Raw genomic sequence first — 24520 nt, forward strand, 5'->3', positions numbered from 1 at the left:
TTTCCTGTTGACCACCTCCAACCACCATCTTATTTCAACATTGTGCACGCAGTGTCGAGCCATCTAGACTAGTGGCCACATTGCAACTTGATCGATAGCATTCGATCAGCACTAAGAAGGACTTGATGCGCATGACATTGATCACCACCCAGTGATCAATCAATTGTGATATCATATTGGTCCATAAATAGTTCTTAAAAGTTACCAATCATAATTCTCCTCGGGATATAACAGTCAATTAGAATAATATTTGTACAGTTGAAAAAATAACCAGCCCAATAGAGTTGACTAACCTTTCATTGCATTATTTAATGCATTTTGTACTTTAGCTTCAGATTCAGTATCTAAAGCTGATGTAGCTTCATCCATTAATAGAATTGGTGCATTTTTTAATAAAATACGTGCTATTGCAATACGTTGACGTTGACCACCACTTAAACCAGCTATTGTACCAGTACCTTGACCAACTAATGTATCATAACCATATGGTAAATCATTTGAAATGAAATCATGAGCATAAGCTAATTTAGCTGCTTCTTCAACCTTATAATATAAAATTAAATGTTTGAAAACAATATTAATTATCATTTATATATAATATCAAAAGTTAAGCATGTGAATTGTTGGCTCCTTTATATCAATTATACGTATATTTCGTGGATTGGTTGAAGTTAGACATTAAAATCGTTGGATGCCGGTTCAGTGTTTAGAGGTTAAACGTTCGCATGCGAGAGTCCTGAGTTTGAGTCTCGAGTGCACAATCATAGATGTGCACTGCTTAGGATTCCCATACTAGGACGAAACGGTCGTCTAGTGCTTTCAGGTTTTCAATGGTGGTCTAGTTTCAATGGACTCATGAACTCACCTATTAAATTACTAGAATCTCCACAAAAACCCCTTTCCGATATACGCATATTGATGAAAGACTATCTGATATGGAGAGCCAATCAGAAGTAGTCTAATGAGAAGGTCAACCGAAGGCAATCAGCAGTGACTGTAAGGGCGAATGCACATCATTGGCTAAGAAATAAATCCATTTTCCAAGGATTAGAGTGGTATATATGTGTGAATTAGTATTAGTGCGTTTTATTCAATAGTTCAAGACACTTTCTCATTCAATAAGTCAGTTGGGGGGCTAGCGCATAGCAAGTGTTGTATCGGTATCCGATTTCGGACAACCCCCGTCAAAACAATATTGATGATGTCACGTATACCCGGATCGATGACGAAATTACAACTGAGCTATTCGAGTTGTTACTGACCTCCTGTAGAATTCAGAAATTTACAATTGATTGATCACTACTAAGTAGTAACTGATGTCATGTTTATCTAATCATTTAATGTTAACTGATTACTTTAATTTACTAAGCTACCTTTATAGATTAGACAAATTAGTCTTAATGTGTCAGTAGTAATGTTCCAGTTCACTATGTTTTATTTATTTAAACACATGAACATTGGTGAAAGGAGGCAACAAATATGTATGCACCACACTTCATCCTCCAATTTGTGTGAGGGCTGGAGTACTGTTCGGATGTCTACACCGAAGCAGGTGGTTTTCTTAGGAGGTCACTCCTCGAGCCTCTGAGCTAGAGGTCTAATCCACAGGGTATTGGAGCGACGTAAGGAGATGCAGCCCCGTGGTAGCCGGTAACCAACAACAGGTTCACATGCCATTTGTTCCTTCAGTATCATGAACCTCGTTTGTACCATTGGTTTGGAATCAGTGTTTTTCAACTCCCCTAGGTGTATCCCTTTTATTCACAAACCCGGCCAAAGAGCCGGAAATTTGCGTTTCATCCTCCCAATTTTATAAACAACACCTCCATCGCGAGAAGGCAGTGAGTAGGACTTCTCTGGCAGAGGCCGTATACGCGTAGTCGTGTGAGAGCAATTCGAGAGGGAAAGTGGACTCTTCCCACCCTCAATCGTACCAGGGCATTTGGGGGCCACTATATAGATAATCATGATCTTCAGTCAAAAGAAAAACACAAAAATTTAAATCATGATGATGATCATCAATTGTATACCTCTTCATCAGTGGCATCAAAACGACCAAATCGTATATTTTCTCTTATTGATGCATTGAATATTTGAGGTTCTTGACTGATATATCCAATCAATTTACTACGTAAATAATTTACATTGAAATTAGTTAGTTTATCACCATTCAATAAAATTTCACCAGATATTGGATCATAGAAACGTTCCAGTAAAGAGACAACAGTAGATTTACCTGTAAAAAAGAGAGAGGGGGAAGGACAATACATAGTAACAATTAATCATTCTACTTGATAGTTTTAACAGCCAGACAATATCATACTACTTCAGTTGTTTCCTACTAGTATGGGACTCCTAAGAAGTGCACATCCATGATCGTGCACACGAGACTCGAACTTAGGACCTTCGGTCTCGCATGCGAACGCTCAACCTCTAGAATGCTGAGCCGGCATCTAATCAATCCATGATCTCGCGTCACCCTTCATTCACTGTCTGAGGTGGATAACTGCTTCATACCCAACATGGATTAGACTCCATTAATTATGGCTTCTCAACTGTTAAAATTACTACAATCTCCACAAATCCCCTTACTAGTCTATGTAGATTGTCAAGAATTGTTCAATATTCTCAAGAAGTTTGGGAAGATGAAAATGTCAGGAAGGATGTTAGACTGATTGAATTAATTCTAAACTAGACTGCTTTCCACATATCAAAGCAGGTTAACAATGTTATGAATCAAAAATTATATGTGCTTAAGGACTGTCATTTTCAAACAGATTATGATTGAACACTGTTGAGTAGTGATAACTTAATGATCTATTATCTAATTTCTTTTCAAGTAGGAACTGGCATCAGTAACGTAGTAAACAGACTGGACGACGTTTTTTTGTTTCACACGATGCATTTGAATTGTACAGGAAATTAAATAAAACAAAGACATTTTTTAGCGTACCACACCTGGTGGGGCTGTGTATGTGACACCTCATAAGAACTCTGCTGATAAACTGAGACAACTGTACAGTACTTCCTCAGTGCCTAGTTAGTCCAATTCAGCCTATGTAATGTGACACATCATTGAGTTGGACAACTATCTCTACAAATCTCCTATCGATTATGTTAAAAGACAATCACAAGGAGCAGTGGTAGGTACTAGGAATGCACATATAAAATTGATCATAAATACTACTAAGATTAAAAGGCCAATCAAATAACTTACCTGCACCGGACTGACCAACCAGAGCGATCACTTTACCACCTGGTAAAAACATTGACAATTCATTTAATACAATCGTTTCCGGACGATTCGGATAGACAAATTTGACATCGGAAAATTCTATACTTGGTGCAGAGTATATTGAAGAAGATGGTAATTCTTTTATGTTATTCACATGCTGCTTACTAACCACTAAAGATGAAGATGATGACGGTATACTTCCAATACCACTGGGCAACGCCAATATCTAAAAGAAATCGAATAAAATAACATTCAAAGAATTTCTAACAGACCTGAATTCAGTAAATACATATTTATTTATTCATGTAAACATATAAATATTGGTACAAAGGGGCATCAGATACATATGTGCCACACAAATCTCATTTGATTTGTGTGAGGGCTGTGATACTGCCCAGGTGCCCAGACCGAAGCAGGTGGTTTCCTTAGGGGGCCACACCCCGGGCCTTTGACCTAAAGGTCTGATCCACAAGGCAGTGGAGCATCGCAAGAAGATGCAGTCCCATGGTAGCCAGTGACCAACGATTGATTTGTACGCCATTTGTTTCCTCAGGACACTGGAACCTGTGTGCACCATTGGTTTGGGATGAGGGTTTTCCAACTCCTCTAGGTGAACCCTCCGTGTTCACCAACCCAGTTAAGCGCCCGACATTCGCTTTCCGTCCTCTCAATTTTGTAAACAACACCCCTGTGGTGAGAAGGCAGTGAGTAGGACTTCCCTGACAGAGGCTATATACGCGTGGTTATGTGAGAGGAAGAGCGGACTCTTCCCACTCTCGGCCGTACCAGGGCATTTAGGAGGCCCCGAAATGACAATATATCTTGGGTTACATTTGAGTACCCAGAGAACCGAATAATATAAAATTAATGAGCTGAATATCATATAAAAGACATTTGTTCACAAGGCGAAAACCCTTAACAAAAAAACCCAGTCATAAACATCAAAAACAAAATACAAACACTACAAATAATTAAAGAACGTGAATACAACGTCAACATAAACACAAAACAAATGGTCATGAGAATGCGAAAAACGCTTTATTTCAAGTTTATTTCATGTACAAAAAATCAGTTTTTAGTATTTTGGATGGCCTTGAGCTTCTGAAAGTCTCTGGAACCATACTAAATATAGTAGCAGGACACGTAAGTATCCAATTAGGGATTTGACACGTGACTCTTTACTTTCTAGATGTCACTAAGATACTTCTATTCAACGTTGATTGGATAAAATGTTTCTTAGCGTTTTTGGGTCCTTGTGAACTTTTTCGAGAAATGCTTTGGAATTTCTCAACGTCTTTCTTCTTTGAAAAAAATAAGATTTCTTCCTTGGATCTACTTGCAGCTTGATAACTGGCTTTCAGGGACGTTTCATCTTTCTTGATGTCTTCCTAATCCATCCTCCCATCCTATTATTCTTCATGGGGTCTTTGGAAGTTTCCATCACTGGAGTATCTGTAACTATCTCCAGTGGAAGACCGACTTCCCTATCTTCCGCGTTTTTCCTTTTGGATTTGGTTTATGCGTCTAATCCACGTTCCAAACGTCACACGTACATTGTACAAAACGTCTCCTATTCTCTTTTTAATACCTCCAGGTTCGCATCGATTTTTCCCAAGGTATGACTTGACGACCATTTTATCCCTCACACTGAAACTTCGAATATCCAGATATCGTCTATACCCATCCACTGTTTTGAGTGTCAACATAGCGTTGAAAATAATCTCAACACTTCTTCCAAAGATGACTTCGTTATGGGAATTTCCATCTGGGAGAGTTGGGTTGGGAGTGGTTATATAAGTTGTTAGGAATTTTGTGACTACCTGACATGCTATATCCTCGCCCTCCCCATTCAGTAATGCCCTTTTAAAGGCGTCGATAAAGTGTTCTACCTGTCCATTCAATTGGGAGTGAAAGGGTGGAAAGCGTAGATGTGTTATTCCATTCACACCACAGAAGTGCTTGAATGACTCCCAAACGAGATGTGAGGCATTGCCGGTCACTAAGGTCTCTGGACTCCGAAATAGCTAAATAAATCAGATAACTAGCCAACTGTCTCGTTGGCTGTGCAGTTTGACATAGTATATATTTCTGGCTATTTTGTGAATGCATACAAAATGACTAAAATCATTTCCCCTTGTACTGGACCAGCAAAATCTGTACTGAGCCTCTTCCAGAGACTGTTCGTCCCTGTCCATCGTTGTATTTCACTTTTCTTTGAATTTTTAGCTACTTGTAGACACGATGAACAATTGTGGCATCTCATCTCCATACCCTGGCCCACCAAAGGCCACTAAGCATAGCTTCTAACTAAGAAGAATCCGACCAATATGACATTAGCCACTACCGAGGAACCAGCCAATTGCAAATACATTCCAGCCCTACAGGAGGTCATTGGAGGCCCGGATTGCTCAGTGGTCACGTCTCTGAATAAGACTGGGTGGAACGGCTTTCATCAGTTCACATAACCGTGCACGAATTTACCGCCGAAGAAAGTATGTAGCCTTGGATATTAATAAACGGCGCTCTCGCCTTCAACTTGATACAGCGTCTGATATTACTTTAATCAGCCCAGAGACTCGGAGGAAGATTGAGAGACCCACACTGCATCCAACAGAACAACTGGCACACAGTGCATCTGGTGGGAAGTTAAATATTGTTGGAGAAGTACCACGCATTGTTTCTAAAGGTGCTGTAACGACAAATGCAACAGTATACCTTGCGTAGAACCCAGCACTCGACTTATTGGGTTTAGATCTTCTAGAGACACTTAAACTAACAGACCATTGTATTAACATCATCTGCAGATGAATTACAACTGACAACTCCTTAGAGTGTAACCAGAAAACGGCCGTGCTGCAAAGACATCACAGCGTTTTTAAAGAAGAATCGGGAGAATGTACGAAGGCCAAAGCATCGTTAACCCTCAAACCTGTAACTACTCCCGTCTTTCGACCTAAAAGACCTGTACCTTATGCAGCGCCATCCATTGTTGAACAAGAATTAGAGCGACTGCAAAGAAGTGGAATTATAGAACCAGTGAATTTTTCTGATTGGACAGCACCAATAGTAATTGTTAAGAAGCCCAATGGAAGTATCCGACTATGCGCAGATTATTCGACTGGATTAAATGAAGCACTTGAAGCTCATCAGTACCCCTTGCCGTTACCAGAAAACTAATTCGCGAAACTTAATGGGAGGAGGTATTTTTCAAAACTGGACCTATCAGAAGCTCATTTACAGATTCCAGTAGCGGAAGAGTGTAAACAGCACTTGACAATAAACACTCATAAAAGGTTGTTCCGATATAACAGACTTCCGTTTGGAGTAAAGACCGCCCCTTCAATCTTCAAACAAGTTATGGATACTATGCTACAAGATATTCCTGGTACGGCGGCCTATCTCAATGACATACTAATCATGGGTACAGACTATGCTGACTTAAAGAAGAAGGTAGATATGGTTCTCAGACGCATAGCAGATTATGGGTTCACATTACGTGCTGAAAAATGTGATTTCTATATGGAGCAAGTCCGCTATTTGGGATTCATAATCAATAAAAACGGAAGAAAACCTGATCCTGTAAACGTCGAGGCTATCAAGTCCATGCCTCCACCGACTGATGTATCACCTATACATTCTTTCTTGGGAATGGTTAGTCATTATGGCGTTTTTCTTCCAGATCTGCATCGCCCCCGTTCTCCTCTTAATGGATTACTGAAAAAAGATCCCAAATGGTTCTGGTTAACCGAATGCCAAGAAGCATTCCTAAAACTAAAACAGCTCCTATCATCAAACCTGCTTACACACTATGATCCAGATCTTCCAATTATAGTCGCAGCAGACGCGTCAAACCACGGAATCGGAGCAGTAATTTCACATACCTACCCTGACGGGTCTGAGAAGGCAATCGCCCATACTGCACGGTCACTGACTATGACAGAAAGGAACTACAGTCAGATAGAAAAAGAGACCCTCTCTATTATGTTCGCTGTAAAAAAGTTCCACAAGATGCTATTTGGCAGACAGCTTACCTTATTAACAGACCATAAACCGCTACTGACAGTTTTGGGATCCAAGAAAGGTATCCCTGTATATACAGCAAACCGTCTACAGAGATGGGCAACTACACTGCTGGACTATGATTTCAAGATAAAGTATCAACCAACAACGGATTTTGGACAGGCAGATACCCTCTCAAGATTAATTAGTTCCCATACAAAACAAGAAGAGGAGGTGCTTGTAGCTGCCGTAAATGTTGAGGCTGAGCTTCACACAGTATTGGCAGACGCAGTTTCCGAACTTCCGGTCACATTTGAAGCCATTAAAGAAGCTAGTGAGAAGGATAATGTGTTGAAGGCTGTTCGCCGCCGCATACTCAACAAGTGGCCTTCGTGGAGAACTCTTGCAATATTTCCGTCGACGAGATTCATTGACAGTTGTAGATTCCTGCGTCATGTTTGGCCACCGTATTCTTATCCCCAGAAATCTTGGACACCAAGTCCTTAAGCAGTTCCATAGCGGGCACCCGAGGATAAGTAAAATGAAGTCATTAGCTCGAATCTATGCATACTGGTCGTCAATGGACCATGATATAGAACAAAATGTTGCAGTTGTCCGTCCTGTTTAGAGGCCGCAAAGAACCCAACTAAAGCAGACATACAACCATGGCCCAAATAGGATGGTCCTTGGCAAAGAATACACGCTGATTTTGCCGGTCCGATACAAGGCAGATCGATAAGGAAAGAACAGGAACGAAGCGCGATTGCTATGAAAATGCATGAACAATGAAATCAGAGAAGATGGACTGATATTTACAGAAGAAACAGTCAAGATTGAAACGATTGATTGTTATTTTGCAAACTAACTATTTACTGTATAGTTATCAGATTTTAGTGAGATAGTTTGTAATTTGTGCTTAAATACATTCGACTGTCCCCACCGGTGTTCTTGTTCACTATACCCCCATTTAAATCATTCAACATTACGAAAGACACATGAATTAAATGAGTGAAATTTGCCACAGTATAAACTTGTGCTCATCTTCGTGACCTGCATCGCAACTACTCAATGAATTGTTACCTGTATAACCTTGAGTACGCATTGGATTTGGATGACGTAGTAATGTCGTAACAAGTCAACATATGAAAATTTTCTCCTTCACAGCATTCGAAGTTCGTACACTTTACTTGGTCTAGTAGTAGTTCCTTGAGAGTTGCATAACGAAGTGAAATAGGCTTTTCTGGAAATCCCAAAGTTCTTAATAAGCTGTAGGCTTATTTTCCGATGAATGTAAGGAAATAAACCACAATATTAACATCCTCAACATCTTCCTTGGTCATAGTCCAGGTTTCGAACCCTTCTATATAATCTCGAAAGCATCAAAATTTCAATGTATATCCAACTGTCAGGTATTTATAGGTTTTAGTAGAAACGAAACCATCATTATAGTTATGCAATCCGCACACAGGGAGTTATCAGCATTGTCCTATAGGGAAGCTACACGTAGTGGTTCTAGAATATTCTTCCGAAAGCTGATTGGATGGAATATATCCGGCTCCTTCTGGGCTACAATAAAAAGAGCTCTAGTCAATGGAGAGGGAGAGGGTATCCCAGAACAAGTAATCAGTAAGTTCCTAATGTCTTACAGATTGACCCCTGATCCGACAGTACCAGAAGGAAAGTCACCAGCCGAGTGTATGTTCGGAAGGAAAATCCGAACAGTCTTTGGCAGTATGTTGTCACCCAGAAAGACAAATAACCCCACGAATGAGTATCGTACGGTCACTCGTGGCTTCCAGGTGGGTGGAAGGGTACTTGTTAAATTGTATCAAAGTAAAAGGAAGTGGTAACCCGGTGTTATAGAACGTCGGATCGAAAGTGCAGTGTATCTAATCCGGAGAAATGTCGGAACGTGTATAAGACACATAAATCAAATTCGAAGGGATGGTAGAACATTGATCCTACAAAGCCGACTCCTGTTTCAATTGCTCGTGGATTCATCTCGAAAAAGCACTCAGGCGCGCGAATGTAGAAGAGATAAACGACGCAAGGGCAAAGCGGTACAACCTTCGAGAGTGATGAGCCGCAAGAAGAACGTGGTAACCCAGTTTCAGGTGGATCCGAGAAAAAGGTCTTACACAACACCCTTTGAAGGGGGGAGGTGTAAGGACGGTCCACAGGTGAGGTTGAGGAAGCTCTAAGAAGCCCAGAAGGAGTCGGTCATATTCCATCCAATCAGCTTTCGGAAGAATATTCTAGAACCACTACGTGTAGCTTCCCTATAGGACAATGCTGATAACTCCCTGTGTGCGGATTGCATAACTATAATGATGGTTTCGTTTCTACTAAAACCTATAAATACCTGACAGTTGGATATACATTGAAATTTTGATGCTTTCGAGATTATATAGAAGGGTTCGAAACCTGGACTATGACCAAGGAAGATGTTGAGGATGTTAATATTGTGGTTTATTTCCTTACATTCATCGGAAAATAAGCCTACAGCTTATTAAGAACTTTGGGATTTCCAGAAAAGCCTATTTCACTTCGTTATGCAACTCTCAAGGAACTACTACTAGACCAAGTAAAGTGTACGAACTTCGAATGCTGTGAAGGAGAAAATTTTCATATGTTGACTTGTTACGACATTACTACGTCATCCAAATCCAATGCGTACTCAAGGTTATACAGGTAACAATTCATTGAGTAGTTGCGATGCAGGTCACGAAGATGAGCACAAGTTTATACTGTGGCAAATTTCACTCATTTAATTCATGTGTCTTTCGTAATGTTGAATGATTTAAATGGGGGTATAGTGAACAAGAACACCGGTGGGGACAGTCGAATGTATTTAAGCACAAATTACAAACTATCTCACTAAAATCTGATAACTATACAGTAAATAGTTAGTTTGCAAAATAACAATCAATCGTTTCAATCTTGACTGTTTCTTCTGTAAATATCAGTCCATCTTCTCTGATTTCATTGTTCATGCATTTTCATAGCAATCGCGCTTCGTTCCTGTTCTTTCCTTATCGATCTGCCTTGTATCGGACCGGCAAAATCAGCGTGTATTCTTTGCCAAGGACCATCCTATTTGGGCCATGGTTGTATGTCTGCTTTAGTTGGGTTCTTTGCGGCCTCTAAACAGGACGGACAACTGCAACATTTTGTTCTATATCATGGTCCATTGACGACCAGTATGCATAGATTCGAGCTAATGACTTCATTTTACTTATCCTCGGGTGCCCGCTATGGAACTGCTTAAGGACTTGGTGTCCAAGATTTCTGGGGATAAGAATACGGTGGCCAAACATGACGCAGGAATCTACAACTGTCAATGAATCTCGTCGACGGAAATATTGCAAGAGTTCTCCACGAAGGCCACTTGTTGAGTATGCGGCGGCGAACAGCCTTCAACACATTATCCTTCTCACTAGCTTCTTTAATGGCTTCAAATGTGACCGGAAGTTCGGAAACTGCGTCTGCCAATACTGTGTGAAGCTCAGCCTCAACATTTACGGCAGCTACAAGCACCTCCTCTTCTTGTTTTGTATGGGAACTAATTAATCTTGAGAGGGTATCTGCCTGTCCAAAATCCGTTGTTGGTTGATACTTTATCTTGAAATCATAGTCCAGCAGTGTAGTTGCCCATCTCTGTAGACGGTTTGCTGTATATACAGGGATACCTTTCTTGGATCCCAAAACTGTCAGTAGCGGTTTATGGTCTGTTAATAAGGTAAGCTGTCTGCCAAATAGCATCTTGTGGAACTTTTTTACAGCGAACATAATAGAGAGGGTCTCTTTTTCTATCTGACTGTAGTTCCTTTCTGTCATAGTCAGTGACCGTGCAGTATGGGCGATTGCCTTCTCAGACCCGTCAGGGTAGGTATGTGAAATTACTGCTCCGATTCCGTGGTTTGACGCGTCTGCTGCGACTATAATTGGAAGATCTGGATCATAGTGTGTAAGCAGGTTTGATGATAGGAGCTGTTTTAGTTTTAGGAATGCTTCTTGGCATTCGGTTAACCAGAACCATTTGGGATCTTTTTTCAGTAATCCATTAAGAGGAGAACGGGGGCGATGCAGATCTGGAAGAAAAACGCCATAATGACTAACCATTCCCAAGAAAGAATGTATAGGTGATACATCAGTCGGTGGAGGCATGGACTTGATAGCCTCGACGTTTACAGGATCAGGTTTTCTTCCGTTTTTATTGATTATGAATCCCAAATAGCGGACTTGCTCCATATAGAAATCACATTTTTCAGCACGTAATGTGAACCCATAATCTGCTATGCGTCTGAGAACCATATCTACCTTCTTCTTTAAGTCAGCATAGTCTGTACCCATGATTAGTATGTCATTGAGATAGGCCGCCGTACCAGGAATATCTTGTAGCATAGTATCCATAACTTGTTTGAAGATTGAAGGGGCGGTCTTTACTCCAAACGGAAGTCTGTTATATCGGAACAACCTTTTATGAGTGTTTATTGTCAAGTGCTGTTTACACTCTTCCGCTACTGGAATCTGTAAATGAGCTTCTGATAGGTCCAGTTTTGAAAAATACCTCCTCCCATTAAGTTTCGCGAATTAGTTTTCTGGTAACGGCAAGGGGTACTGATGAGCTTCAAGTGCTTCATTTAATCCAGTCGAATAATCTGCGCATAGTCGGATACTTCCATTGGGCTTCTTAACAATTACTATTGGTGCTGTCCAATCAGAAAAATTCACTGGTTCTATAATTCCACTTCTTTGCAGTCGCTCTAATTCTTGTTCAACAATGGATGGCGCTGCATAAGGTACAGGTCTTTTAGGTCGAAAGACGGGAGTAGTTACAGGTTTGAGGGTTAACGATGCTTTGGCCTTCGTACATTCTCCCGATTCTTCTTTAAAAACGCTGTGATGTCTTTGCAGCACGGCCGTTTTCTGGTTACACTCTAAGGAGTTGTCAGTTGTAATTCATCTGCAGATGATGTTAATACAATGGTCTGTTAGTTTAAGTGTCTCTAGAAGATCTAAACCCAATAAGTCGAGTGCTGGGTTCTACGCAAGGTATACTGTTGCATTTGTCGTTACAGCACCTTTAGAAACAATGCGTGGTACTTCTCCAACAATATTTAACTTCCCACCAGATGCACTGTGTGCCAGTTGTTCTGTTGGATGCAGTGTGGGTCTCTCAATCTTCCTCCGAGTCTCTGGGCTGATTAAAGTAATATCAGACGCTGTATCAAGTTGAAGGCGAGAGCGCCGTTTATTAATATCCAAGGCTACATACTTTCTTCGGCGGTAAATTCGTGCACGGTTATGTGAACTGATGAAAGCCGTTCCACCCAGTCTTATTCAGAGACGTGACCACTGAGCAATCCGGGCCTCCAATGACCTCCTGTAGGGCTGGAATGTATTTGCAATTGGCTGGTTCCTCGGTAGTGGCCAATGTCACTACCCGGTGATCAGTCAATTGTAAACTGTAGGCAGGAAATATTGCTGGTGATATACTTGTGAAAACTGTCAGAGCAGAAACGGATAAACAATATGAAATCGACTACTACTAATCAACAATTGTTGTGTTACATAAATATCTCCTTGGAATGAGAGTCAGTTCTCAATCAACAAGACAAATTCGCAACTCATTATCACCTATTTCCATATAGTCAACCTGGTATTATCGTTGTTAGCCATGGAATGATAAAAGTATGGCTCAAAGTTGTGAGTGTGAAGCAGTGTTTAGTAAATGAGCTACGCAAAATAAATGAAAATTCGGAGTGAGAATACCGTTTTTTGATCGACAGGATTTGATCAGCACTAAGAACTAGGTAGGCATGATATCATAAGCCACTATTCAGTGACAAGTCGATTGTAAAATATCTCAGTTCTACAAGAGGTTGGTCGCAATTCGAGTATTCCAGTGGTAACATTTCAAACTGTGAATTTAGGTGATACGAGTTCAAATCCACTGGTGGGCATTAATCCCATCAAGATTACGGGTACACTTTGGTGACGAGTGCCAACTAGTAGCAAAATGTTAATCTAAGGTTTCCAACCGACTATCACGAAACACCTAACACAAATAACGTTTTCCATAGAAGAAAAGACTACCTTCATACAATACTAGTGATTGTTGTTACCTATGGAGTAAAGAGATTGGCTGATTATTTCAGAAACTGATGGTGACCAATTCACACTTTGTCGATAATCTTTACGATTATTAGTTTAGATATTTTAAAAGAGAATCCAATTTAATGCATTTCGGTAACCTAATTATAAGTTGATGAAATCCAACTATAAATCACATTTCTTTAGTGTGGCAGCTACTCCTACAGCTAATTCAAACTGAGGAAGGCAGGGGAAAGATTGTGAACCATATTAGAGGGTTATTTTTATATCTCTGGCAAGTTGGCATCCGATGGTTAGTATTTCTAGCTTTAATCAACCAGTAGTATTACATGATCATAATCTATCATAATGAATGATAGTCGCATGCAATGCTGAAACTCAATGTTAACAGATACTCGCAACAAGGTTTGGAGGTGAAAGGTTCAAATTCTCTAACATTTAAAACTACACACAAAAACATACACATCAACTGATGGCAATTATCCAACACTTTACTTACATCATGAATACGTTTTAGCGCCGTATATCCACGAACTACTTGTCCATATAATAAGGATAACTGAGTAAGTGAACGTTGTAACGTTTGTGTAGTAGCTAGGAATGACATTAAATGTCCAGCGTCTAATTCACCCCGAGACATTAGATGACCTCCAACATACAGTACTCCAAGAACAACACCTTTATTCAAGGTAATAAATCATCTGTTATTCTCTACACATTCAGTTCAAATAAAGAAATTAATGAACAAAATATGTGTGCAACTCAACATGAAATAATTTCAGTCATTGTTTGAACCAAATAAAAGAAATTAACTAAACCCAATAGTCATTAACATCTTAAACACAAAGTTATGTATTATACCGAGATTTTAAACTTTCATAAGTTTGACTCCGCAACCCGGTGGTTAAGAGTTGGTGCATATTGTCGATCTGAATCCAGAGTAGAATTAACCTATCTTCAAGTTTAATGCTGTCCACAGTATGGAGACGAAAAGCGTTGTCTGTGAGCAGTCATCTGAGTCCATTACTGATGTATACGCTTCTTGTATACGTGCTCAACCAGTCATTTGAGTGAGGAAATCAAGAGTGAGTAAGAAGCTTTTATAATCCAACACGAATGAAATATATATACAAACTCATTGACTAAAATAGATACGTATCCTTCAAAGACTTGATTCAAATTTTTAACCGAAAGCATATCTATCCAACTCAGAAAATCAGGCCAAATCTCGGTCAGTAGCGTGTGCCCACTACAACACTTCACTTGTCATCAAGCCTTGAATGACATGCCTGATTGAGTCACCTTATCAATAAGCTGATTTGGGGTTTCCAGATAACAGAAGAGTGAACCACGTCTAGGTGAGGTCAAGTGAATGGGCATATTTAGGTTATGCATTGTTTCAGTGACACGGCATTGCATGTACCGACGTCACGAGGCCCCAAGGTTTTGCCTGGTAAAGCTTGCTGTTCACTTTAACATTTCCTTTACTTTGAGAGAAGGTAGGAGAAGAGATGTTGCATTACTGTAGCCACATACCAGTACTGTCAGTGATATGACTCAATCCTCGGACCTTTCCAGTGCTTCCAAGTTTTAAATGGTGGTTTATTCCAATGAAATTCCAGATAAATATTCCTAAACACACAGTCACGTGAAACACTCAACTAATGGCAGAGATTTTCAGCTCAGGTGGATGCTTTTGGTGTTAGTGAATTCTCTGAGCTGTGTTATATAATTTCGGAGCTTTTACTGTTATCTTGGACGACAACATCATCAGACCTTATTTCATTTATAAATAGGTTGAGTGGACGCCCCCTTTACACAAGCATACACAAACACAAATTAGCGGTGATATGACACGATATATTATAACCGATATCATGCACATGATCAACCACCGACATAAATTTGACTAAACAAACGTTTCAAAATCCAGGATCAAAGGAATTCTGATGCCAAATAATTCCTAAACGTATAGCATTCAAGCCCATCTATAGCCAATAAACACATCGATACAAATCCGATCTATTAACTAATACGAAAATGATCAATCAACAACATAAGCAAAGATTGAACAAGACAATCAACTTGAATATAAAGATAAATGAAGATAATGAAACCTACCAAGACAACTAATCATAAAGAAAGTAACCAGAACAAACTGATTTTACACTTGTGAAATAACTTACTTCTATATAGGGTTGATGAGGTTGCCCAAAAACAACAATGAGTCAGTCAGTCAGCTACAACATAGGACCAGGCACATATATCCATTGGTCCAAGTTGACATACCTCATTAGCACAACAAGATGAACACCGAATTCATAAAAGTAGTTAACTTAGTGATTGTAATATGAAAAAGAAAGGTTGTATATAAAGATATAGAATAGGAAGGAATACAGATATGAGGCAACTTTAATCTCAAGGTTTAAGGGAAGATAAACAGTGTATACACCTGCGCCATTGTGATCGATTCTGTGCCATGTCACCTAGAGTCTCAAACCATTGGCTACGATAGTCAAGCGGACCCCAACCAAATAGTCTGCATCTGCCAACATGGCTCACGCTAGAAGTTAGTGACTTCAAGCTCTGATGCCATGTTTTGGTTTGGCCGTCTCTAACTCTCTTCCAGCCATCGCCAATACTCGTCAGCATTGCGCGTCGTGGTAATCGGTGTTCAGGTATACATAACATTATACACCCAGAACATTTATCAACATCAAAACTACATCATTTAACCTTAATTAAACATAAAGATACTGATACAAATACATATTCAACTATGAATTTACCATTTAATGTTAAATTGGAAAGACCTTGAAATGAACCAATTCCAAACGAAAGTTTTTCACTTAACATTTTAGCTTTATCCACATTATAGTTTATTTTACTATAGAAAAATAAAACGAAATGAATTAGTTGAAGAAGAAAAAGAAACAGTAAGTTAATGAATAGAAATTGAGTTTTAAATTCACTTAGTATTGTTTGTTTCAATCTTCCCATTAATGTTTTGGATTGTAATTGATCAGTCTCTCTTGTTGGCATATGTGCATACTGTGCGTATTACCTCGATATAGCCTTAATTCACAAGCATTGTAAGCAAAGATGGATGGTGGCTAGCACTGGAATCCAGTTTGACGCGCGTTTCGTCCTATTTAGGGCTCGTCAGCTAGATGTACCTGCTACATCTTAGAGTTGATATTCACTCTGGGACTAGAACCCAGTACTGTTCGCTTCAAACGCCATTGGGTTATCCACTCAGCTACTGAGTTCTGATAGCCACTTGATTGTGCAATGGGGTGAAGTTTATATTCACTTAGTATTGTTTGTTTGAATCGTCCCATTAATGTTTAGGACTGCAATTGATCAATCTCTTATTGGCATATATGCATACTGTGCGTATTGCTTCGATATAGTCTTGATTCACAAGCACTATAAGCAAAGATCCAGCTGACGTGTTCCAAATAGGATGAAACGCGCGTCTTGGATTCCGCTGCTAGCCACTATCCATCTTTGCTTATAATTGAGTATGAAGTTTAAAATAACCATTGTATCCGAAAAAGATTAATTTGTAGGTAGCTTACAGAGACTGTTGATAGAATATTATTACATATATATTCTTATTGTATAACTGCTAAGTAACTAGGTTATATATACTTAAATTTCTCTTATTATAAGCTTTCATTTGACCTATTGACTACTTTTATACGATTAACTATTCTTAAGTTATTCCCATTTATTAGTTACAGTCTCTCATAACCACAACCACTTCCAGCTTGATCCTGTATAATTGTTATTTTCTATTTCATGGTGTGATGCAGTCTGGTTCGGTTGCATACAAACTACATATGCCTGAAATATATTATTTATACAATAGAGGCTGAGATTGCTTTCTAGACTAAACAGGCAGAGCTAGGCGAGAAGGACCAATAAGGATTCAGAGTTGACACAAGGCTGCTAGTGTAGTTATGATGTGTCATTGGTTTAGCACAACGACGAAGTCATATAAGTCAGTATTCGGATTGACAATTTTATCACGTGATAATTAACAAAGCAATTTATAACAATAACATTATTATTATTATTGCCGCCGAAGATGAAAGTAAGAAGACATGTAAAACGCATGCCTCCTCCCACAGGAATATACAATCCCCAGTCTATTCAAATGTTTAACTATTTGTTTAGTTCAGTCTCATGAACTTATTTAGATCTGCTAGTATTCCTAACTCATCATTTAATTTTGATCTTGAAACAATACAGCTTATCTGTAAAAAAAAGCTGATGAGCTTTAAACCAAATCGTGTGATGGTCAACAATACTAGCCATCTGCACAAAACGAAAAGTAGATACAATAGAATTCGAGTCTAGGGACCTAGTAGTTGAAATTTCGACGCATTAGGCATTAAACCACCTCTCCACTTAACTTCAATGATCAAATGAGAACCGACTTTCTAACCATAATATGGTCACCGATTAATTTATTGCTCCACACAAATGTAACTGTTTGGACAGTATGCATATAACTTATTTAAATCGAATATTATATCACAAAAGTAACAAAGCTAGTCATTTAATGCACAACAGATGAGGCTTATTTATTTATTTATTTATTTATTTGAACACATAAATATTGGTACAAGGAGGCACCAGATACATATGCGCCACACAAATCTCATTTGATTTGTGTGAGGGCTGTGATACTACCCAGGTGCCCAGACCGAAGCAGATGGTTTTCTTAGGGGGCCACACCTCGAACCTTCGACCCAAAGATCTGATCCATAAGGCAGTGGAGCATCGTGAGGAGATGCAGTCACATGGTAGCCGGTGAACAACGGTTGGTTCATACGCCATTCGTTCCCTCAGGGTACTGGAGCCTGTGTGAACCATTGGTTTGGAATGAGGGTTTTCCGACTCCCCTAGGTGGACTTTCCGTATTCACCAACCCGGTTAAAGTGCCGGACAATCGCTTTCTGTCCTCTCAATTTCGTAAATAACACCCGTGGAGTGAGAAGGCAGTGAGTAGGACTTCCCTGGAAGAGGCTATATACGCGTGGCCATGTGAGAGCATTTCTAGAGGGAGAGCGGACTCACCCCACTCTCGGCCGTATCAGGGCACTTGGGGGGCGAAATTTTACTCCGTGCGAAGACGGAGTTAGAAAAAATGAGATAAAACTCATTGTATTGTGCCTCCCCACGGAAATCTTTAGTAAAAGGCGAAAGATTTATCCGCAAATGAGGAGACACCAAAGTTAAAAGTCTAAAAGTCTAGCAAACAAATATGCACTTAGTCTATGAATATCACTTATATTTACTTTTTATTCATAACTTAGGATGAGAAATAGAACAAACTGGATGTTCGATAATTTGCATAGTTTCTATTTACTGCTTTTTAATATGTATGAGGTTTGTGTATTATAGCTGTGCTACTCATGAGTAGCTAGTCTTTTTATCGTATAATTTATTCCTTGTATTCTATTGGTCAATCGTAAACTGACTGTTCTCCTATTGATCGATCATATTGAATTGGTTTCTTTTGTGCTTATTTGTTTCTGAATTAATCACACTGAATGTGAATTTTGACTTAAGCTAGTTGTTCTTTTCTATTGCAGAACTATTCACCATTTACATATATTTCTATATCCATATTCTGAGAAGGTAACATAGTCTTACAATTCTAATCAACCTCAAGTGTGGTATTCCGAAAATATACATAGACGACCTAATGAAAATTCAATTCGTATTGTTTGTTTGAATCTTCCCATTGATGTTTTAAGGACTGCAAATGGTCAGTCTCTAATTGGCATATGTGCATACTGTGCGTATTGCCTCGATATAGCCTAAATTCACAAGCATGGTAAGCAAAGATGGATAATGCCTAGCAGTGGAATCCAGGACAAGGCGCGTTTCGCCCTGTTTGTGACTCGTCAGCTGGATGTACCTGCATATCAGAGTTGATGTTCACTCTGGTGATTTTTCGCTCTAATGAAAATCCCGAAAATAACACATATATTGCAGTCCAAGTAAAGAGGTAAACAGACGTACTTAATTAAAAAATCTTCCATTGCCAAAGATTTCACTGTTCGTATATGACTAAACGCCTCATCAATTAACGAAGCAAATAGAGAATTCTGAAAGAGAATAGTAAAGGGGATAGAACAAAGAAGGAAAATACAGGAAATTAATTGTCTACTACGTTAAGAGAATGGGTGGTTGAATAAGAATAAAGAGAAGTCAACGACGCATCTCAGAGCGATAACCGGGATGGCAATTTTAAAAAAGGGAATGTAAAGCAATCAATTGCCCAATATAGGAGAACTTCATTACTTAGATTTCTGACCCGTAAGTTATTTCTATCCTGTTCCTCACTAGCCTCCATTTGAAATTCGAAATCACGAATCAATTTACGATAAAATGTCTACAAATTCTTCTATATTTACCACAGAACTAATCATATGAATATATAGCTTGGGCAAAAGATCTCATCGAAAAGGGGATCGTCATTACATTCTCTTTATTATTTTCATTTAATGAAACAATGAGTTACTTTAATCGGTGATTAACTAAGATTGTGTAAGTTTGAAAGTTGATTTCTTTGTTAAATCAGTAGTGTATAGATTTTTATATCTAAATTCTAACCTTTCATCATTTTAAGCAGAGATGGATAGTGGTTAGCACTGGAATTCAGGACGCACGTTTCGTTCTATTTGGGACCCGTCAGCTGAATGTACCTGCATCACGGAGTTGATGTTCACTCTGGGAGGAACTCGAACCCAGCATCGTTCGCTTCAGACGCCATCGCGTTATCCACTTAGCTACTGAATTCTGATAGCCACTTACTTGTGCAATGGGGTGAAGTTTAAATTCACTTGATATTGTTTGTTTGAATCTTCCCATTGACGTTTAGGATATGTGCCAATAAGACACTGATCAATTACAGTCCTAAACATCAATAGGAAGATTCAAACAAACAATACTAAGTGGACTTTCATCATTTTATTCATAATACACTGTTGAGATGGCTTTTGGCTTTCATAAATTACAATTAATTAATGATAAACTTATCACTCAACTTTGTATCACGAATACCCTACATGTATGGATCTGCTAGAACCATAGATTTAATGTGTTAATAAATCACGTGAGTTATTTAGTCTAAAATAATGCGATAGTATACGTGAACAAAAAAAACTAACCTACCTAAAGTATAACGTCAGTGTTTAACATCTTAGATTAACGTAACTAATGATATTCTTAAGTAGTGCACCATCTTTATCCTTATTTGACAATACACTATAACTCAATAGCACCCAAATGCCCTGGTACGATTGAGAGTGGAGTCAGATTGTGGTGGTCGATATTCGATATTATCCCTAACTTCGTATATTGTTCGTCTTGATAACCGTTACTCGATAACGTCCTAACGGTGTATAAATCAGAAGGCGAATACGAAGGGCTGATCGCGTTTATTATTGAAACACACACAGGTATCCAATATTACGGACACGTTAAGCAAGCATGAAAGAGCAGTGCCGTAAAACAGGCGAGTGAGTGTGAGAGCCGAATGAGTGAGTAAGCGTGTACAATACGGTGTAGCGTAGAGCAGAGCAGAGAGCAAGCAGTAAACAGGATTGAGATGTACGTATATATATATAAGTGGAAAAGCATGAGTCATCGGATCAATTAAGCGATTAATAATAAGGCTAGCGGAATGAATACATGCGTAGGCAGTAAGCAGTGTTCAAGCGTATATAATAAAAGTACAATGGTATAGATAGGTTGTTATTGTATGAATGACTGTCCATTAAATAAGTTAACAAAAGGGCTTAGCCAGATTAGATGTAAACAAACTCAATTGTATCTGAGATGCTATAAGATCTCCCTCTCGAAATGCTCTCATATATCTATGCGTATACAACCACCGCCAGAAAAGTCCTACTCACCGCCTTCTCGCGATAGCGGTGTTGTTGTCGAAATTGATAGGAGTTTCCGGTGCTTTAATCCCAGGTTGATGGGTACGGACGGTCTACCTAGGAGAATCGGAAAACCCTCATCCCAAACAAAAGGTGCACATGGGCTCCAGGATCCTGAGGGAGTAAATGTCGTGTGAACGTATTGCTGGTCACCGGCTACCATGGGATTTCATCTCTTTACGTTGCTCCACTGCCTGGTAGATTAGACCTGTATGTCAGAGGCTCGAGGAGTGACCTCCTAAGAAAACCACCTACTTCGGTTCTGGCACCCGGACAGTATTGTAGTCCTCACACAAATCGGATGATGAAGTGTGGTGCATACATATCTATTGCCTCCTTGTACCACTGCTTATGAGTTTAAATAAAATATATCTCAACCAGTCATAATCAAAACAGAGCCCCGGAGAAAATGTTTGTCACCCTAAGTCCTCATATGTTTTTATTTATTTATTTATTTAAACACATACATATTGGTACAAAGGGGCACCAGATATACATGCGCCACACAAAATAATGAGAATGGGAGGAGAAAGGGGGGAAGATGCGTATACATAAAGGAATAAAAAAGGATGAAAAAAAAAGAAAAGAGTAATGATGGGGAACTGAAATGTACAACCAGAAGACTTTTTCAGTTAAGAAAGTTAGAACCACTCTTTATGAAGTAAAAGAAGGTTACAGCAGGCTGGCCACTGGTTTCTATTCTGAGCCATATCTGACAACGTCTCTAGCCACTGTGTTGCACCATCTCTCGGACCCCAGACAGGGAATCGTGAAGGACCAACAGAAGCTAGCCCTTTGCAGCTTTCTTTAATACCACGACACCATGTCATACACTGACCACCTCTCCGCTTTTTCCAACCAGTCCCAGAGTGGGCAAATAATGCACGACGTGGAATTCTCTGGGACGACATTCGTAGAACATGTCCAAGACACTGAAGTCGGTGTTTCAAGATGGTGACACCAATTGAATTATCGTCTCTGCGCCCGAACACATGGTGCCGAACCTCTGCATTACTAACACGGTGTTGCCACTGGATGTCAGCAATCCTTCGGAGACAACGATGTTTGGACACAGAGAGTCGTCTAACATCCTCAACTCGGAGAGGCCAGGTTTCACAAGCAACCCAGTTAAAGCGCCGGACATTCGCTTTTCGTCCTCTCACTTTCGTGAACAACACCCCCGCCACGAGAAGGCAGCGAGTAGGACTTCCATGGCAGGGGCTATATACGCGTAGCCATGTGAGATCATTTGGAGAGGGAGAGCGGACTCTCCTAACTCTCGGCCGTATCAGGGCATTTGGGGGCCTCATAATATGTTAATATAAACGGATGAGACTTATACAACGAACTGCAAAACAGTCGAAATAATAGTATCAATAATGGTAAAAAAGACTAAACATGATCTCGAAAGAAAGAATAATTGTGCGGAATAAAATGTATGAAACAATACTGAAGCTCAAAATTTAAAAGATAACGAGTAGATGAGTCTGTCTCATTGAGACCAAATCTGAGACATATCACCTGAAGTTTTCAACCATCGACTGTACCTATAAACACAGCTCAATTCATCTAGTCAACGTAAATCTAATCTTGAAAAATACACAAATAAATCGTGATTTCTAGTAGTATATTTTCTGTATTAGACTTATAGGTGAACGATAATTGAAGTTACATTAACAACCTGTGCAGAGTACTAAGTCTTATCCGTATGTATTCTGGCTATTTTTGACTAATGTAATAACTGATTAACCCTTTGATCATAATTACATTAGAGATTTACACAATTATAGTTAATAAAAACATCTGTTACTCCAAAAAAACCACTATCAAATCTGGAGGCATTGGACAGTTGTTTTGTCCTATTATGGGACTCCTAGGCAGTGCACATTCACTATCCCGCGCGTGGGACGCGAACCCAGGACCTTCAGTAACGCGCAAACCCTTAACCTCTAGAACACTGAGCTGGCATCCAACAGTGTTAATGTCTAACTTCAACGAATCCATGATATTGCGCGACCACCTTCATTATCTCAATTACGACTCAACAATCTCCACAACCGTATATTGATACTATCAAATTATTTAAAACCAAGTTCAAAAAAACAGCAGTTATCGCAATTAATACATCTCATTTATAAAAATATTTCAACTCCATAATATTTAACAAATAAGACTACATCTACAAAGATTGCAGTCTTATAAGACACATTTACATTGATGATTCAAAAGTCGAAAAACACCAAACAGTTCAAATCAGCATTCATCAATAGAAAAATAATGAAGAGAATAAAATATATGTAAATGTAGACAAAGTAGTAATCCCTTTTTGGAGATATGGAACAGACTCTGAATATCTTACACTAATTAAGAAGTGATTTATTTATCTATTTGAACACAAATATTGGTACAAGGGGGCAACAGATATACATGCGCCACACAAAAAAATTGTCATTTCATTTAATTTTGTGAGGGCTATGATACTGCCTGGGTGCCCAGACCGAAGCAAATGGTTTTCTTAGGGGGCCACACCCGGAGCCTTTGACCTAAAGGTCTAATCCATAAGGCAGTGGAGCATCGTGAGGAGATGCAGTTCCATGGTAGCCGGTGACCGACGATTGGTTTATACGCCATTTGTTCCTTCAGGATAATGGAGTTCATGTGCACCATCGGTTTGGAATCAGGGTTTTCTAACTCCCCTAGGTGAACATTCCGTGTCCACCAACCCGGTTAAAGCGCCGGACATTCGTTTTTCATCCTCTCACTTTCATGAACAACAACCCCGTCACGAGAAGGCAGTGAGTAGGACTTTCCTGGAAGAGGCTGTATTAGCGTGGCCGTGCGAGAGAATTTCCAGATGGAGAGTGGCCCCTCCCCATTCTCAACCGTACCAGGGCATTTGGGGGCATTAAGAAGTGAAATCTTAGTACATTATGAAAGATTTTTTGGAACTTGTCTTTGAATTCATTAACGATTTAAATACATTATAACAAAGGAAGTTTTTAGCATAAAATATGAAGTCTATAATGTTACAAGATAGATATATAATGAATTAACTCACTTGTGATTGAACTTCACGACTGATATGACGAAGTTCAGTGCCCATTAAACTTCCAATTAAAAAAACACATGGTAAACAACCAAGAAGTGCAGCTGTTAAAGTAGGCGATATGCTCAACAATGCAAATACAGACCCGACAACCTA

The 24520-nt window shown here is 39.3% G+C and overlaps 1 protein-coding gene and 1 non-coding gene across 2 annotated transcripts in view; both read right to left on the reverse strand.

Moving 5' to 3' along the window:
* Nucleotides 1-24520, reverse strand: part of Smp_063000 (smdr1) — a gene marked incomplete at both ends in the record, with an annotated part of 41116 nt that overhangs the window by 9960 nt on the left and 6636 nt on the right. Inside the window, 7 exons of the mRNA XM_018790701.1 lie at nt 307-543; nt 2031-2236; nt 3218-3461; nt 13851-14029; nt 16141-16238; nt 19391-19476; nt 24377-24517. Coding sequence (XP_018646095.1) covers nt 307-543; nt 2031-2236; nt 3218-3461; nt 13851-14029; nt 16141-16238; nt 19391-19476; nt 24377-24517 — 1191 coding nt within the window. The remainder of the gene's footprint in view (nt 1-306; nt 544-2030; nt 2237-3217; nt 3462-13850; nt 14030-16140; nt 16239-19390; nt 19477-24376; nt 24518-24520) is intronic.
* Smp_sma.U5-1.1.1 lies at nt 18482-18598 on the reverse strand. The gene has a single exon (XR_001974642.1). It is a non-coding gene (small nuclear RNA).

Source organism: Schistosoma mansoni (genome assembly GCF_000237925.1).
Source record: "Schistosoma mansoni, WGS project CABG00000000 data, supercontig 0041, strain Puerto Rico, whole genome shotgun sequence".
Classification (NCBI taxonomy): domain Eukaryota; kingdom Metazoa; phylum Platyhelminthes; class Trematoda; order Strigeidida; family Schistosomatidae; genus Schistosoma; species Schistosoma mansoni.